The sequence below is a fragment of the Phascolarctos cinereus genome, unplaced genomic scaffold (genome assembly GCF_003287225.1).
Source record: "Phascolarctos cinereus isolate Bilbo 61053 unplaced genomic scaffold, phaCin_HiC Scaffold_4;HRSCAF=312, whole genome shotgun sequence".
Taxonomy (NCBI): Eukaryota; Metazoa; Chordata; class Mammalia; order Diprotodontia; family Phascolarctidae; genus Phascolarctos; species Phascolarctos cinereus.
The window spans coordinates 471586568-471601674 of record NW_027555847.1 but is presented as its reverse complement, the minus strand read 5'-3'; the positions used below and the strand labels follow the sequence as shown (position 1 = coordinate 471601674).

Below are 15107 nucleotides of genomic sequence, written 5' to 3'. Positions count from 1 at the left end.
AGAGTAAGGTTTAAGCATTGCCTGCCACCCCCTCTTTTCCCCTCCACTATAAAAACTCTTCCTTGTGCATCTTCTTTTATGTCAGAAAAGTGTTCCCATTCTACCTCTCTCTTCCCCCTTCTCTCACTTCATCCCTCTTTCTCATTCCTTCATTATGTTTGAGATCATCCCAACATAATCAACTCGCACTCATGACCTCTGTATATGTAGACTCCTTCTAACTGCCTTAATAATGACAGAGTTTTTAGGAATTATCTGTATCATCTTTCCACATAAGAATGTAAACAGTTTAACTTTTTTGTGTCCCTTATGATTACTCTTTCATGTTTTCCTTTTTATGTTTCTCTTTAGTCTTGTATTGGAAAGACAGATTTTCTATTCAGCTCTTGGTCTTGTCATCAAGAATGCTTGAAAGTCTTCTATTTCATTAAATATCCATTTTCCCCCCTGAAGGATTATACTCAGTTTTGCTGAGTAGGTTATTCTTGATTGTAATGCCAGCTTTTTTGCCTTCTGGAATATAATATTCCAAGCCCTCTGCTCCTTTAATGTGGAGGCTGCTAAATCTTTTGTGATTCTGACTGTGACTCCACAGTATTTAAATTGTTTCTTTCTGGCTGCTTGAAATATTTGCTTCTTAACATGGGAGCTCTGAAATTTGGCTATGCTATTTGTGAAGGTTTTCGTTTGGAGATCTCTTTCAGGAGGTGATCATGGATTCAGTGGATTCAATTTCTATTTTACCCTCTGATCTAAAATATTGGGGTAGTTTTCCTTTATAATTTCTTTAAATATGATATCTGGGATCTTTTTTTTTAATCATGGCTTTCAAGTAGTCTAACAATTCTTAAATTCTCTCTCCTCAATCTATTTTCCAATGTTCTTCCAATGAAATAATTCACATTTCCTTCTTTTTTTTCCATTCTTTTGACTTTGTTTTATTGTTTCTTGATCTCTCATGTAGTCATTAGCTTCTGCTTGCCCAATTCTAATTTTTAAGGAGTTCTTTTCTTCATTGAATTTTTGTACCTTCTTTTCCATCTGCTTTTTAAGGAGTTTATTTCATCACTGAATTTTTGTTTCTCTTTTGCCATTAGGCCAATTCTGTTTTTTAAGTTGTTATTTTCTTCAGTATTTTTTTTGTGCCCCTTTTACAAAGCTCTTAATTCTCTTTTGATCATTTTTCTTGTATCATTCTCATTTCTTTTCCCAATTTTCCCTCTAGCACTCTTATTTCTTTCTTTAACTCTTCTATGAAGTGTTGTTGGACTTGAGTCTAATTGGCATTTTTCTTTGAAGCTTTGGTTGCAGCTTTTTTTTCCCACAGTGTTGTCTTCTGGGATTGTGTCTTGGTCTTCTTGCTACCCTAGTAGCTTTTTTTATGGTAAATTTCTTTGTTGTTGTTGTTGTTGTTTGCTCATTTCCAAGCCTGTTTTATGACTTTGAATTTTAAATTAAAGTAGGGCTCTGCTCACCTGGAGGTGGGGAGGCATTATCCCAAGCTTCAGCCTTTCTTGTGTTTCTGTCTTCAGAGCTAATTCTGGGAGTCTACAAATTTTCAGTGCTTCCAAGGAGTTGTGATCCAGGGAGAGATGTGTTCAGTTTTCTCATGGTCTGTACTCTGGTCTTTATCCAGGAAAGGCCCTTGCTCCCCTGTAGCCACAAACACTAGCATTCCTCTTGGCTTTGGAACTGGGACCAGGTCCCCTGCTCTTCTGTAGCTGCAAGCTCTGGTGCTCTTCTCTGCCTTGGAACTGACACTGGGACCCCTTCTCCTTTGTGACTGACCATAAGCACTCCCTACCCTTGAAGTGCAGTCCAGAATTATGTATGGGCAATAGAGTTGCCAATCAGCACCAGCTGCTCCCAGTGCCCCAAATAATCTTTTTCTGACCAATTGGCCAACCCCCTTGCTGTCTCAGGGTTGAGAGCTCCCGAAGCTGTTGCTACCTCTGTGGTAGTGCCTCCAAGGCTTGCACTCTGAACTGGCCCCAGCCCCAGTGTCCCAGACTTGTCCTGCTGACCTCCTAAGTTGTCTTAGTCTGGAAAAATGACTCATCCTGACATTTTGCTAGTTCTGCCACTACAAAATTTGATTGAAGGAATTATTTTAACATTTTTTGGAAGGGAATTTTGGGGAGTTCAGCTGGTTGCTGCCTTTACTACGCCATCTTGGCTCCCCTCCAATATAGAGTCTTAGAAATGGAAAAGATCTCAGGTTCACAGTGAAAAGGGAAGCAGATGGGCTAATCCTTTGATATGAAGTAAAGAAAAGAATTGATTGGGAATTTGTTGGGACTAAGGGTATCTCTGGGGTTTATTCTAGCAGGAAGACCCAGAGCCTATAGTTCCTTGCCCCTAAACTCCTAAAGTATTGATTCCTGCCCATGTCCTTTCAAACCTTTATCCTTGGCCTTCACCATGGGAATCATCTCTGATGACTTGGAACTGGAGGAGACTCTAATCCCGCTATACAGTAGCCAGAGGAAAATGGAGATGTACTAGTCGCATCTGAAATATGTATTCTGAGTAGGTTCTTCTACTAGAAATGTTGTTATACACGATGTCAGCATAGTTCTTTGTTTCAAATACATTATGAGACAAGCTTCTGTGATTGGGTTTAGGAAACCTAATCACCATGCATAGCATTGTTGCTGCAAGGAAATGAGTTAAAAGTCACAGACAGTGAATTTTTGGGACATAACGCATTCATAAATGGGGGCTATTTATTCTTAAAACACTATATTCAATCTGTTTCATTAAACTACAAGCTAATGTATTAAATCAGTACTCTCTTATTAACAGGGTCGAGTTATAAAGGGGTCATATAAGTTTCATGCCATCATCACTACATTTGAGATGATCTTGACTGATTGTCCTGAGCTGCGGAACATTCCATGGCGCTGTGTAGTCATTGACGAAGCCCATAGGTTGAAGAATAGGAATTGTAAACTGTTGGAGGGACTCAAGATGATGGACCTGGTAAGTGTTCATATAGTGTCACCATCCTTTTATAAATGGAAAAAAAATCCTTGTGTTTGTGATTACTGCACATGTATGTGACTGTAAAAACTATTGACATCATGAATAGAAACCAAGAGATTCAGGTTAAGGCTGTGACTTTGGTTTGTGGTTACTCTATTTACAGCATCTGCTGATGGCTGTGATTAAGCCAGTTACTGTTGCAGTGAGTCTAATCTTCTATTTTAAAAAAAAATCCTTGTTCTTCCTGGTTGTACTATTTGACATTGGCAGCTATAATTTCCCAAGAAGCTACAGAATGTAGCGGCAGTATGACAACATGAAGGAGTACTGGCTCTGTAGCCAGAGGAGCTATTGCCCATGAGACTTTGGACAAATCCCTTAACCTCCCTAGGCTTCAGTTTCTGAACCTATAAAATGAAGGGGTTGGACTAGTTTGCTTATGAGGTTTTTTCCAGCTCTAGATGTATGATTATGTGATCTTATATCACATTGAAACTAATGTTTAGTATTTATTTCTCTAAATTAACTTTTTTAAAAAATTGATTTAAAAATACTCGGGAAGTGGTTGTCTACATTTTCTTAGTTTTACATTCTTAGCTATAAATAAATGTTGATAAAGGGGAATATTCTACAAATCTCCCAAATTCCCCCCTGGAAACTGATTCTCTTAAGATCTAAACGGAAAGGGATAGAAAATCTATCATATTTTATATATATGTATATATTGGATCAGGGAAGAAGGAGGGGGAAATGCATGTGTAAATTTTACCCTTCTTTTTCCTCTTTCCTTTGCCTTCCTTTCCTTTATCATTCCACCCTTTTAAGATCAGATGATCTTTCATTTTCCAAGTTAATAGTTTTAACTTGAATTCTTTGAATTTTGTGCAGTGATATCAGTCTCTAAAACTGTTGCTCAATTTTAACTAACCAGTTTGAGTTCTATGTTATAACATCTGCTCCTTCCGGACCCCATCTCTTTCCTCACCTTCCATGACTGTATGCACAGACACAGGTGGGCACAAACAAGGTTGTTGCCTAGCCTTATTCTTTTTACAGAAAATCCAATTATGATTAAAAGAGATATAAGTAAATATATACTAGACTTTTCTTAGTATGTAGTGTTACTGATAATTATAACCCAGGTATGCATTTTTCATGCCTTTTAGTCAGTTCAGAGATAGCCTGCCAGATTGGGCAGCCCTATTCCATATGACACTGTCCATTCTATCTTGAAAAAACATTAAAAAAAAATCTGTCTATACAGGTGGTTATTGTTTTTTTTTTAATTAGATCGTTTGGTGGCTAATCCAGTGTTGTGAGTGGGGGAAAAAAGCCCTACAACATTTTTGTTGCTTTGAAAAAGGAAAATAGTGGGGCCTACTGAAGGAAGAACATTTCTGGCCAAATATGAATTGGATATAGGAGGAAACAGATTCAGAATGAATTTAGCCTTGGAAGCTCTGGGTTGAAATCTCTATATTCTACCACTTAGTACTTATATGACTTTGGGGGAGTGATTTAACCTCTATGGGCCTCATTTTACTCTTCCGTAAAATGAGAGGATTAAACTAGAGGCCCTCGTAGGTCACTTCCAGCTCTCTGTTTATAGAGCCCTATGATCTTTGTATTATGGTGAAACTATATAGACCAATAGACTGGAACAGATACCTACATCTTTTTGAAAGGTCTTGGTTTTTATAAGGATGTCTATTAATGTTAAGTTTGTTATCAGACCGGTATTTCCTCAAATATAAATCCATTCATCTGTGTTTACTAAATTGTCAAATTCTAAAATTAGTTTATTCATGTTCAACATGATTAATTTTGCTGCTAAATTTTCCTTTATCCCTGTGTTTAGTCATATATGGTTATGTTTACTGATTTCCAGAAACTTATCTATTGCTACAAGGTACATGAAGAAGTTTACATGCAGTGAGACTCAAATTCAGAGAAGTCATTGGATTAGAAACTGTAGCTGAAATGATTTCAATATTAATTAATGTACTGAATATCATCCTGTAGTGGTAAACAGTAGCCATGTCTTTCCCATAAGAAAGATATATTTGAGATTAGGGAGGAAATGACATCTTAAGTAATCTCATTGTGTGAAATTAGACTGTGAAAATTTTGATGACTGCCGGAGAACACACCTCCAGTTCTGAAATGATCATTGCCAAATAGCACAAAACCCTCACTTAAAAGCAGCTTAAAACAACATTACATCTGTCTTCTCTAACCATTCTTCCCAACAGTAGGTCACAGTATAAACAGTATGTGGTGGTTTTGAGATGACATCTCCAAGATTGCTATTTGCATTTATAGTAGGCATAGTGAACTGATGTCACCAAGACTGGTTTGACTAGAATGATACCAAAATGAAGCAATTGCTCAAAGAAAAGAAAGATCACTAATATCCTTCACCTCCTTTCCCCTCCCAACCAAATCCCATACTAGCATAGACATAAACAACATGCCACCACCCAAGGAGTATTGTCTACTAGTATGCTATTTTTTAAAAAGAAGGAAAAAAAATCACAGACTTTGAAAAGCAATGATTTCTCCTTATTCATCACTAACAAGAAAGGAATGTGGCAGAGATGGTAGTAGTTCAGTGATCCTATTATCTCACCTTTCATTGTCAAGAGGCCCTACACAAATAAGAGACTGCCAAAAATGCAGTTATATGGACATCATTCAAGTCAGACCTATAAAGAATGATAAAGTTCATGAGCCTGCTGCTATACCTGTTGGCATAGTTGAGCTTAGAAGTGATAAGCCATATATACAACCTATATCTATTCCGTGACATTTATATGATCCTGTGTTAATAATAAGTTATTTATCTTTCCCATCATCAATTTAATGCCCAGATTTATTCACCTTCTTATATGTAGCTCTTAGGTTCAAATACTTCTCAAGCAGCCCTGGTGGGGAGGGAGGAAAGAAAAGGATGAAAAGGGGCTCTTCTCCCCAAACACATTTAGTTTGTAGTCCAAAAAAAAAGATATTAGGTTCTTTTCTGAAATTATGAGTTGGCATTTCAAAATTTTATGTCATGCCACTAAAAAAGATACAGTAATGAACTTAGAAATAACCCTAAAGTCTTACTCAAAAGACCTAAGGATTTTATAGATGGTTTTTGAGGAAAAGCTAGATGAACACTTGTCGACTGTGTTGTCTTGGGGATTCTTTTGAAGATAGGAATTGGAGTAGATGGCCACTCAGGTCTCTTCCAGTCTGAAATTTGGCAATTTTTTGAAAAATTATTCAGGAACTGAGTGCAGCAGTGTTTTTTGCCTTACACAAGTCTATACCCAAAGTCCTGCAAAAAGAATTGTGATCTTTCTGCAGATGCAGTACCCAAGCAGTTGATTCAGTAAGTTTGAAGATGAGAAAACATTTTTAGTCATGGGAACCCTACATACTATGGAGAAAAAAAGCATAAGCACATAATCAGATGGATTAATTAAGCGATAAAGAATAAAGTGGATTCTAAGTAAGCTAACATGCCCCTTGGTATACACTCTAGTTCAGTCTTTATTGAGCACCTATAGTTACTTAGTATCCAAACACTGTTGGGTTTCAGGCTGCAAAATGATCACTGTGACTGTTCTGAACCAATTTTTTTATTAGCACTATCTAAGAGCAACAGTGAATGTGAAATGGCGAAATAGTTAAGACTACTGAGGCTCCTAAGTATGTTCATACCAGTGTTACTACAATTCTAATAATTGCAACACAGCTTTTTTCATTCTGGATGGGTCAGGGAATGGATGATAATAGGATGGTATAGGGTTTCTACAAACTAAGCTTTAAAAATCGCTACAAAAAAGCTGGTGAAAAGAAAGAATGCTGAGCTGTCGGTGAACCTCATCCCAGTTGTAAGCTGTAGACCCTTCAAACCTGATGGTCTTCATGAATATCAAGCATTGTTTTGATTTTTATTTAGCTCCAATAAAATAGGATTTTTTACTTAACTTGTGAAAAAATATCTACTGGAGACCAAATCAATATGTTTTTTAAATATGTGCTACTTTTTTCAAATATGTGTAGACATGATTGATGAATTACAAATTCCTTTATATTTTACAGAATTTGTGCTACCTTTTTATCCTCATGTATTTTCTTTACTCTCATTTTTCTCTTCATGTATTTTCTCCATCAATGGATAGTTACTAATAGTACAAAGTACAAAATTTTTTGATGTTAAAAAGGCATCCTCATGCTAGATAAGCTAGGAAATTATTGAATGAAAAGAACAATAGTCAGAGAGTTAAAAAGAAAAAAGAAGGGAGACTCAGTTTTTTTTCTTTCTTTTTTTTTTAAGGCAGTTGGGGGTTAAGTGACTTGCCTAGGGTCACACAGCTTGTAAGTGTCAAGTGTTTGGTCTAAGGCTGGATTTGAACTCAGGTCCTTCTGACTTCAGGGCTGGTGCTCTATCCACTGTGCCACCTAGCTGTCCCCTGAGACTCAGTTTTAATAAAAGTATAACTTTCCCCCAAATATAAAGTTATAAGCTAGTATTTGTATAATAAATAGAGGCCAGAGAATTTAGGACATGGTTGATCTCTTTGCTGCCTTGTAAATTTTCAAGCACAATCCTTCACATGCTGTAGCATGTAGAAGAACATCTTTTGTCTCTATGAGTCACTCATGAGATGGAGAAATGACAACTCTTATGTGTTGACCAAAGAGACAAACACTGTCTGAAGCTAGGGATGTTGGCAAGAAATTTGAGTTTGGGAGAGACCACGGAGCCTTATTAGGCCTAAAGTGCCAGGGAACTAAGATAATTGACCCATTAATTCTCCTAAGTCACATATATTAGAAACTATGAAATTCTGGAGAGGCTTCATGTGTACTTGTTTCCAGTCTGTATCCTTATTGAAGGTAATGATTATGTTTTCCTGTGTCTCCTCTTCCCTTTTATGCTTCCCACAGCACTTTCTCTTCTCATGGTAGGTACTCAGATGTTGGCTGACTGCCTGTAGAGAGAAAAGGTGGAGAAATTTAGCTCTGAAGAGGCTCTGATTTTAAGAAAGAGGATTACGGTCACTTTGGTCAACTACCTTTTTTGCTTTCTAATAGGAACACAAGGTGCTACTGACTGGTACTCCATTACAGAACACAGTGGAAGAGCTCTTTAGCTTGCTTCATTTCTTAGAACCAACTCGCTTTCCATCAGAAACCACTTTCATGCAAGAATTTGGAGATCTGAAAACAGAAGAGCAGGTATTTATCATATATGTGTATATTATATGTTTTGAAAGACCATTCCATGCTAACATGCAACTATGTTTTGTGTCGTTTCACATGATTTAATGTCATATTGCTTGCTTTCTCAACGGATTGGGGAAAGGACTGGAGAGAAGGAGAGAATTCAGAACTCAAAATTTTTTGAGAATGAGTGTTAAAAATAGATGGTGATTTTTTAAAAAAAGAAAGAAAGGCTGTGTTCTAACTTCCCTTGTGTAATGGGTTATTGTATTGCTTGCCTTCTCAGTGGATGTGGAAAGGGGTGTATGGAAAGAGGGAATTTGGGACTAAAAATAAAAAAATCAGGGAAAAAAATTCCCAAATAAATAAATAAATAAATGGATTAAAGTCTATGCCACATCTCACTTCTTTTGGGGAGTGGGGCAAAGATAGGGCCCTCTGAGTTTGGTACAATCAGTTTATGTTTGGTTAGCTTACCTGAACTTTTTTTTTCCCTTACTTTTCTTCTTTATTCTTTTTCCCATGGACAGTTTATTGGGTAGGTTCATATTCAAGAATTATAATGTAAAAAATAAAAGATATCAACAAATTTAAAAGGTAATTAGAAAGTCTATGCCAGGAATTGTAATAATGGATGAAAAGGGTGCTGGTTATATCAATAAATTTCTTAGATAATTGAAGTTTTTGAAATGCCAAAAATTAATAATTTTTACCATTTAAAATGGAAATTTTTTTCTTTTGCACTCACATGTACTTCATTCTTATATTGATTGATAAAGGTCATCATCATAATTATTATTTAGTGCACTCTGCTGTTAGATAGTGATATCCTGAGGTGTGGAAAGTTATCTCCTTGAAAGCTTATCTCCTAGCTCTTGGCTGTGCTACAAAGCACTACACCCAGTCATGAATAGGGTCTGTCGATGACATCTCTAGTTCATCTAGTCCCAGGGTGAGGAAATGGCAGACTAACGATTTTCTGCAAGATAAAGGACTTGCTGATGTTTCACATCTGGCTGACCATGAGGAAATACACAGCTGCCTTTACCTCAGTTTACCAGACAGCTCTTAGGGCTCTGAACTGTATTTCTACCACTTGTTATTAAAAATATTGCTAACTATAGGTTTCTTTTTCTGTATTTGGGTAGCTTTGACCTCTCTAAAAGCTCTAAGCAGATTTTTCATTTTTTTTTTGGATTAAACCCCTCTGTAATGCCTTGAAAAAAGAAAAAAAGGGCTTCTTGGCTGCTGAACTCCCTGAGTTTTCATTAATTGGTGGATCTGCTTTCTCTCCTCTTCAGTGATGCTCTCAAGGGTTATGGAGGTTTTTGAGAACTATTTGCTCCTATACTAAAGAGTCCTAGGCTAGACCTTGCTATTTATTGTGTTTGCATGGTATATAAAATGTGTTTTTTATAATGTGATAAGCTATACCTGGACTAGGTTTTTGCTAACTCTTTTAACCTTCTCTGCCTCATCCTCTCATTTCTTTGGTGTTCCTTCTCCCAACCCCCTTCCTTCTCTCCTGCTTTTCAGCTTATACTATTCAACTGCTTATTCTATACATAGTCTAAGGCAGAACTGAAGATTATGCAAAGGAAGCAGTGTAACAAATTATCGTGTATTGGGGAAGGGGCTGAATAAAATACATGGACTTTGTGAAACTTTTATGCTTGTTTCCAGGTTTGTAGCTAATCCCAGAAGTTAGGGATTTTTAAGTCTGATTGCTTGACAAGTCTAGAATTACTGTACTTGCATTCTTTAAAATTCTTTAAAATGTATCAGGCTACCCACCATTTGCAAAGTTGCTATATAAACTTTACTGCAAGCTCAAGTTCTGTTTGAGCTGAAATACCATGTTGATCTTTAGGTTTTTCCTAATGCCATTCCCAACTTTTTTGTCTTTATCTGGGTACTAGAGTTTTTGGGTAATAGTTAAATTTATGCAGCTCAGCATACAGAGTATTTTTTCACGATCAGTCAAATGGAAGGAAAGGAAGTAGGAGTTTGGAGGCTACGTGATCCCCTCCTAAGTGCCTTTTACTTTAGCAGTTACTCAGTAGCAGAAGAGAGCTATGACATATGTCATTCTTCCCTTTGTAGGTGCCCAATGTCCTTTTGTGATCTTTGGCTTTAGTTCCTAATATCACCATGGCTAAAGGCAAACAGAAGGCCTTAACTGATGTTGGGTTATTTTTTCTTAAGTTTTTAATATTATTTAGGATTCAATTTCATTTCAATTCAATAAACATTTATTAAGTACCTACTGTATGCCAGGCAGTGTGCTAAACATTGGTGATATAAATAAGAAAAAGAAACAGTCTCTGCCCTTAAGGAATTTACAATCTAATGGGAGAAGACAACACAGAAAAAGAAACTGAGAATCCAGGAGGGAAGGAGGTACCTACCAAAGAGTACCTGGTGTGGGGGCATAGTTTTCCATGTATTCAAGGCTGAGAAAATCTGCTGATAGAAAATGAAATTCAGAACTGAACAGCAGCCATATAGAGTCTACAAGCATTTCTTCAGCACTAACTGTGCTAGCCACTATGCTAAGTGCTGGGGATACAAAAAAGAGTTTAAAACATCATCCTTCCCTTCAAAGAACTTACATTCTAATGAGGGAGAGAATGTGCAAATAACTATGCATACAAGGTATATACAGTATAAATAGAAGAATTCTCAAGTTATGAAATCTTTTTTTTTTTGTGAATTGAACCATTCAACTTTCATGGGTTTCAGTTATGAAAGGAATGATAGAAACTATTCCGTCAACAGAGCAATTGGAAAGGGTTGGGAAAGAAAAAAATCACTTTCAAGTTATTGGTATACACATTGTGTGTTCCTCAGTGTTTCCTCTTGGAACTGGTAGTTTTAATATATGGGTTAAATCATTATACACTTATTTACCAAAAGTATATTGTGTTTGGGGTTTTTTAGGTGCAAAAGCTTCAAGCTATTCTGAAGCCAATGATGTTGAGACGCCTGAAGGAGGATGTAGAGAAGAATTTGGCCCCAAAAGAAGAAACTATTATTGAAGTTGAATTAACCAACATTCAAAAGAAATATTACCGTGCCATCCTGGAGAAGAATTTCACATTTCTCTCTAAAGGGGGTGGTCAGGCTAATGTCCCTAACCTTTTAAACACTATGATGGAATTGAGAAAATGCTGCAATCATCCATACCTTATTAATGGTAAGCCTACACATTTTGAGCTTATTTGATTTTTGGCCAAAGTACATTATACCTGTTGAATATTCATTGCATTGTACATGCTGATTTTAAACTACCTTTGAATGGTGGCTGGCACCACCCTGCCCATGGTTAACTGCTCATAATTGCTGCAGACACAGCCGAGACTGTGGCACAGCATCTTAGTTCCAAATGAGATTAGCAGCTCTCATAGGCTGTGTATAATGGAAAGCTCAAAGATGGTAAAGGGAGATCATCACCTAATTGAGGTATTTGTCCTGATTAATCAGAAGAATTGGAAAAACATTGAAAAAAAGAAAGCATTAGAGAGAATAGGCAGCTGTCTGTCCCCAAGCATTTTGTGTTTGGAATGCACACTTGAGGATTTTCTGTTGGTGAGGAGGACCCTGACAAGAGAGGGACCTCTAGAACGTCTCTCCCCTGTGAATGAAGAGAATACTCTATAACTTTGATACAAAACTATTTTATGTCAGTTATTAATGACTTAATGGTAATTTTCTTCACCCAAATTGTTTAGATATATGGGTGATTATGTTATATAAAAATTTTTATGTACTTTATTGACTACCTACTTGGTGCAATATGTTTAATCATTTTTCAGTCATGTCTGACTCTTGACTCCATTTCGGATTTTCTTGGCAAAGATAATGGAATGGTTTGGCATTTCCTTCTCCAGCTTATTTTACAGATGAAGAAACTGAGGCAAACAGGATTAAGTGACTTGCCCAGTGTCATTTAGCTAGTATGTGAGGCCAGATTTGAACTTGCAAAGAGGAGTGTTTTTGACCAGGCCTGGCACTCTATCCTCTTGTACCACCTAGCTGCTTTTATATGTGCAGTGTACTGAGAGATAGAAGGCAAAGAGAATGTAGTCCCTACCCTCAGGCAGTTTAAAATCTAGGGAATCATAGGACAATGGACTAAGGGCTGGAGAAGACTTTAGAAATTTCTGACTCAACCCTCTTACGTTAAAGCTAAAGACATTGAGGTCAAAGAGGTTAAAGGACTCCCCCAGTTTCATATAGACTAGAAGAACCAGGACTCTGTCTCAAATCATCTGACTTCAAATCTAGCACCCTTCCCCTGTACCATCCTGTTTCCATCAACAGTGTATTCAAATACCTGTACTAAAAGGTAGTATGTTAAGTGCCATAAGTGAAGTACTAGAAGAGAGACACAAATGAATTGAGGAGGTAGCATTTGATCTGGTTCTTGAAGGATAAGAAAGATTCCAATATATAGACTGAGCTCAGGAAGTCTGGAAGGGAGGGGGAGACTATCTAAATCGAAACACTGGACTGGAGCTACTTTGGGAGCTAGCAAATACAAGAGCTTGGCTGTATGTGTAGGAAAATAAGTTGGAAAAGATTGGTTAGGACCTAAAAATGAAGTACCTCAAATGGCAGGCTCAACAGTTTGGACTTTATCCATTTGGCAATGGAACATTATTGAAAATTTTTAAGCAAGGGCAGCCATTGGTTTGGGAATCAAGAAACTGGGATTCAAATTCTGCCTTTAACAGTCTGTGAACTTGTGTCAGTCTCTTGAACATTCAAAACTTCATTTTCCATAGCTATAAAATGGGGATAATAGAACTTATGCTATTTATAATAGCAGGTCTTTGTGAGGAAGCTGTTTTATAAACTTTTTTTAAAAAAAGGCTGTTTTTATTAAACTTGTGAATGAATTATCTTTTAGGAAGACTCATCTTCGATGGTAGAGTACAGAGTAGAGTAGGACAAGTATATGACTGTAGGCTAATCAGTTAGGAACTGCATTAGTTTAGAGCCAGGTCTAGATCCAGATCTAACTGCAGTAGTCTGAGTAAAAGATAAAATGAACTATTGAGCTCTCGTAGTGGGATTGGAAAAGAGGAAGATGAATGGGAAAACCCAGTTAGGGGAAATTGTCGACATATTTTGGCATAATTTTTTTGTATTCAGCACACACTATCCTTCTCTATTCTATATCTCAAAGCCCTTAGATATGATCCCTCGGTTTTTGCTTCTTTATTCCAATCCCTGATGATGATGATACAGCCTTTCTTCTCTACTTACTCTTGATCCCATACCCTTCTGTCTCTTTTGGCAACTTGTTGCTGCAATCATCTGCTTTCTTTAACATTCAGTCTCTGCATCTACTGATTTCTTCCCTGCTGCCTTTGAATAACTCCAGCTCTCCCCTTTCCTTTAAAAAAAAACCCAACAAAAAGAAACCTTCATTTGACTCTGCTATCCCCTTGAAATTGATCTTTGTATTTCATATTTAAAGTCCTGGAAAAAGCTGTTTACATCCATTGCTGCTACTTTACAGTCTGACTTTTATTATCATTCAACTGAAGCTGCTATCTCTTGAGATACCAGTATTTCTTAATAGCTGAATCCAATAATCATCTTTTTTTTTCTTGATCTTTCTGCAATATTTGACATGATTGACCACCCTTTCTTTCTAGATACTCTCTTGGCTTTTGTGATACTTTTTTGTTTTTGTTTCTCCTCCTATCTGTCTGGCCAATCTCCTTTCCTGGATCATCTATGAATCACTTAATGCACAAGCATTTATTAAGTACTTAGTATGTGCCAGACATTGTTCTAGGTTCTGGGGATACCAAGACAGGTGTGAAACAGTACCTGCCCTTGAGAAGTCTGCAATCTAGTGATGGAAGATATGGAGACAGAGACAGAGAGAGAAGTAGTAGTAGTAGTAGTAGCAGCAGCAGCAGCATCTGAGGTGAACAGAAAAGGCCTCATGTAGAAGGCCCACTCTAGTGTAGGTGTCCTCCAAAGCTGTGACCTGGGAACTCTTCCCTCTTGGTGTGCTCATTAGCTGTCATGGATGATTACACAATGATTATTACACAGATGATTCCCAGATATGTATATCCATCTTTAATCTCTCTTTCCTGAATTCCAATCCCATAGCACCAATGATCTATGAGATACTTTGAGCCGGAAATCCTGTGGACATCACAAACTCAGTATGTCCAAACTGAACTCATTTTATAATTCCACCAAAATGCTGATCCTCTCCCTAAGCTCTCTATTTCTGTCAAGAGCATCACCATCTTTTTGGTCATCCAGATCTGTGGGATTCTCCTAAACACTTCACACCCTCTTATCCTAGGCATATCCAGTCAGTTATTAAATCTTGTCAATTCTATCTTTACAACATCTCTTGGATCTAATCCCTTCTCTCACTCACATGTTCACTATCCAAGTTCACATAAGTCAACAAATATTTATTAAGCACTTATATGTGCCAGGCACTCTTCAGCCCTTTTACTTGGACTACTACAGTAGCATCTTAACCAATCTTTACTGCTTTCAGTGTCTTTTGTCTCCAGTCCATCCATCCATCTATCCATCCATCCAACTACAAAAATAATACATCTGATCATGTCATTACTCTACTCAAAAAACTCTAGTGGTTCTCTATTGCTTTGAAGTTAAATATAACCATCTCTGTTTGGTATTTAAAACCTTTCACAATCTGGCTCCAGTCTGTCTTTTTAGGTTTCATTCCCCCTCATATACCCTATATTCTAGTCACAACACCTTATTTGTGACATTCCTTCCATCTCCCTGTTTTTGTATGGGCTGTCCTTTCTTCCTGGAATGCAGTCCTTTTCACCTCTGCCTCTTGGAATCCCTAGCTTCCTTCCAAGCTCAGCTAAAGTGTTATCTCCTGCATG

The 15107-nt window shown here is 37.2% G+C and overlaps 1 protein-coding gene across 4 annotated transcripts in view; it reads left to right on the top strand.

The window, feature by feature from the left end:
- Positions 1 to 15107, top strand: part of CHD7 (chromodomain helicase DNA binding protein 7) — a 245671-nt gene that overhangs the window by 195227 nt on the left and 35337 nt on the right. For all 4 annotated transcript variants that reach the window (XM_021005910.2, XM_021005912.2, XM_021005911.2 and 1 more), the window contains exons 13-15: positions 2806 to 2982; positions 8074 to 8217; positions 11143 to 11398. In XM_021005910.2, coding sequence (XP_020861569.1) covers positions 2806 to 2982; positions 8074 to 8217; positions 11143 to 11398 — 577 coding nt within the window. The remainder of the gene's footprint in view (positions 1 to 2805; positions 2983 to 8073; positions 8218 to 11142; positions 11399 to 15107) is intronic.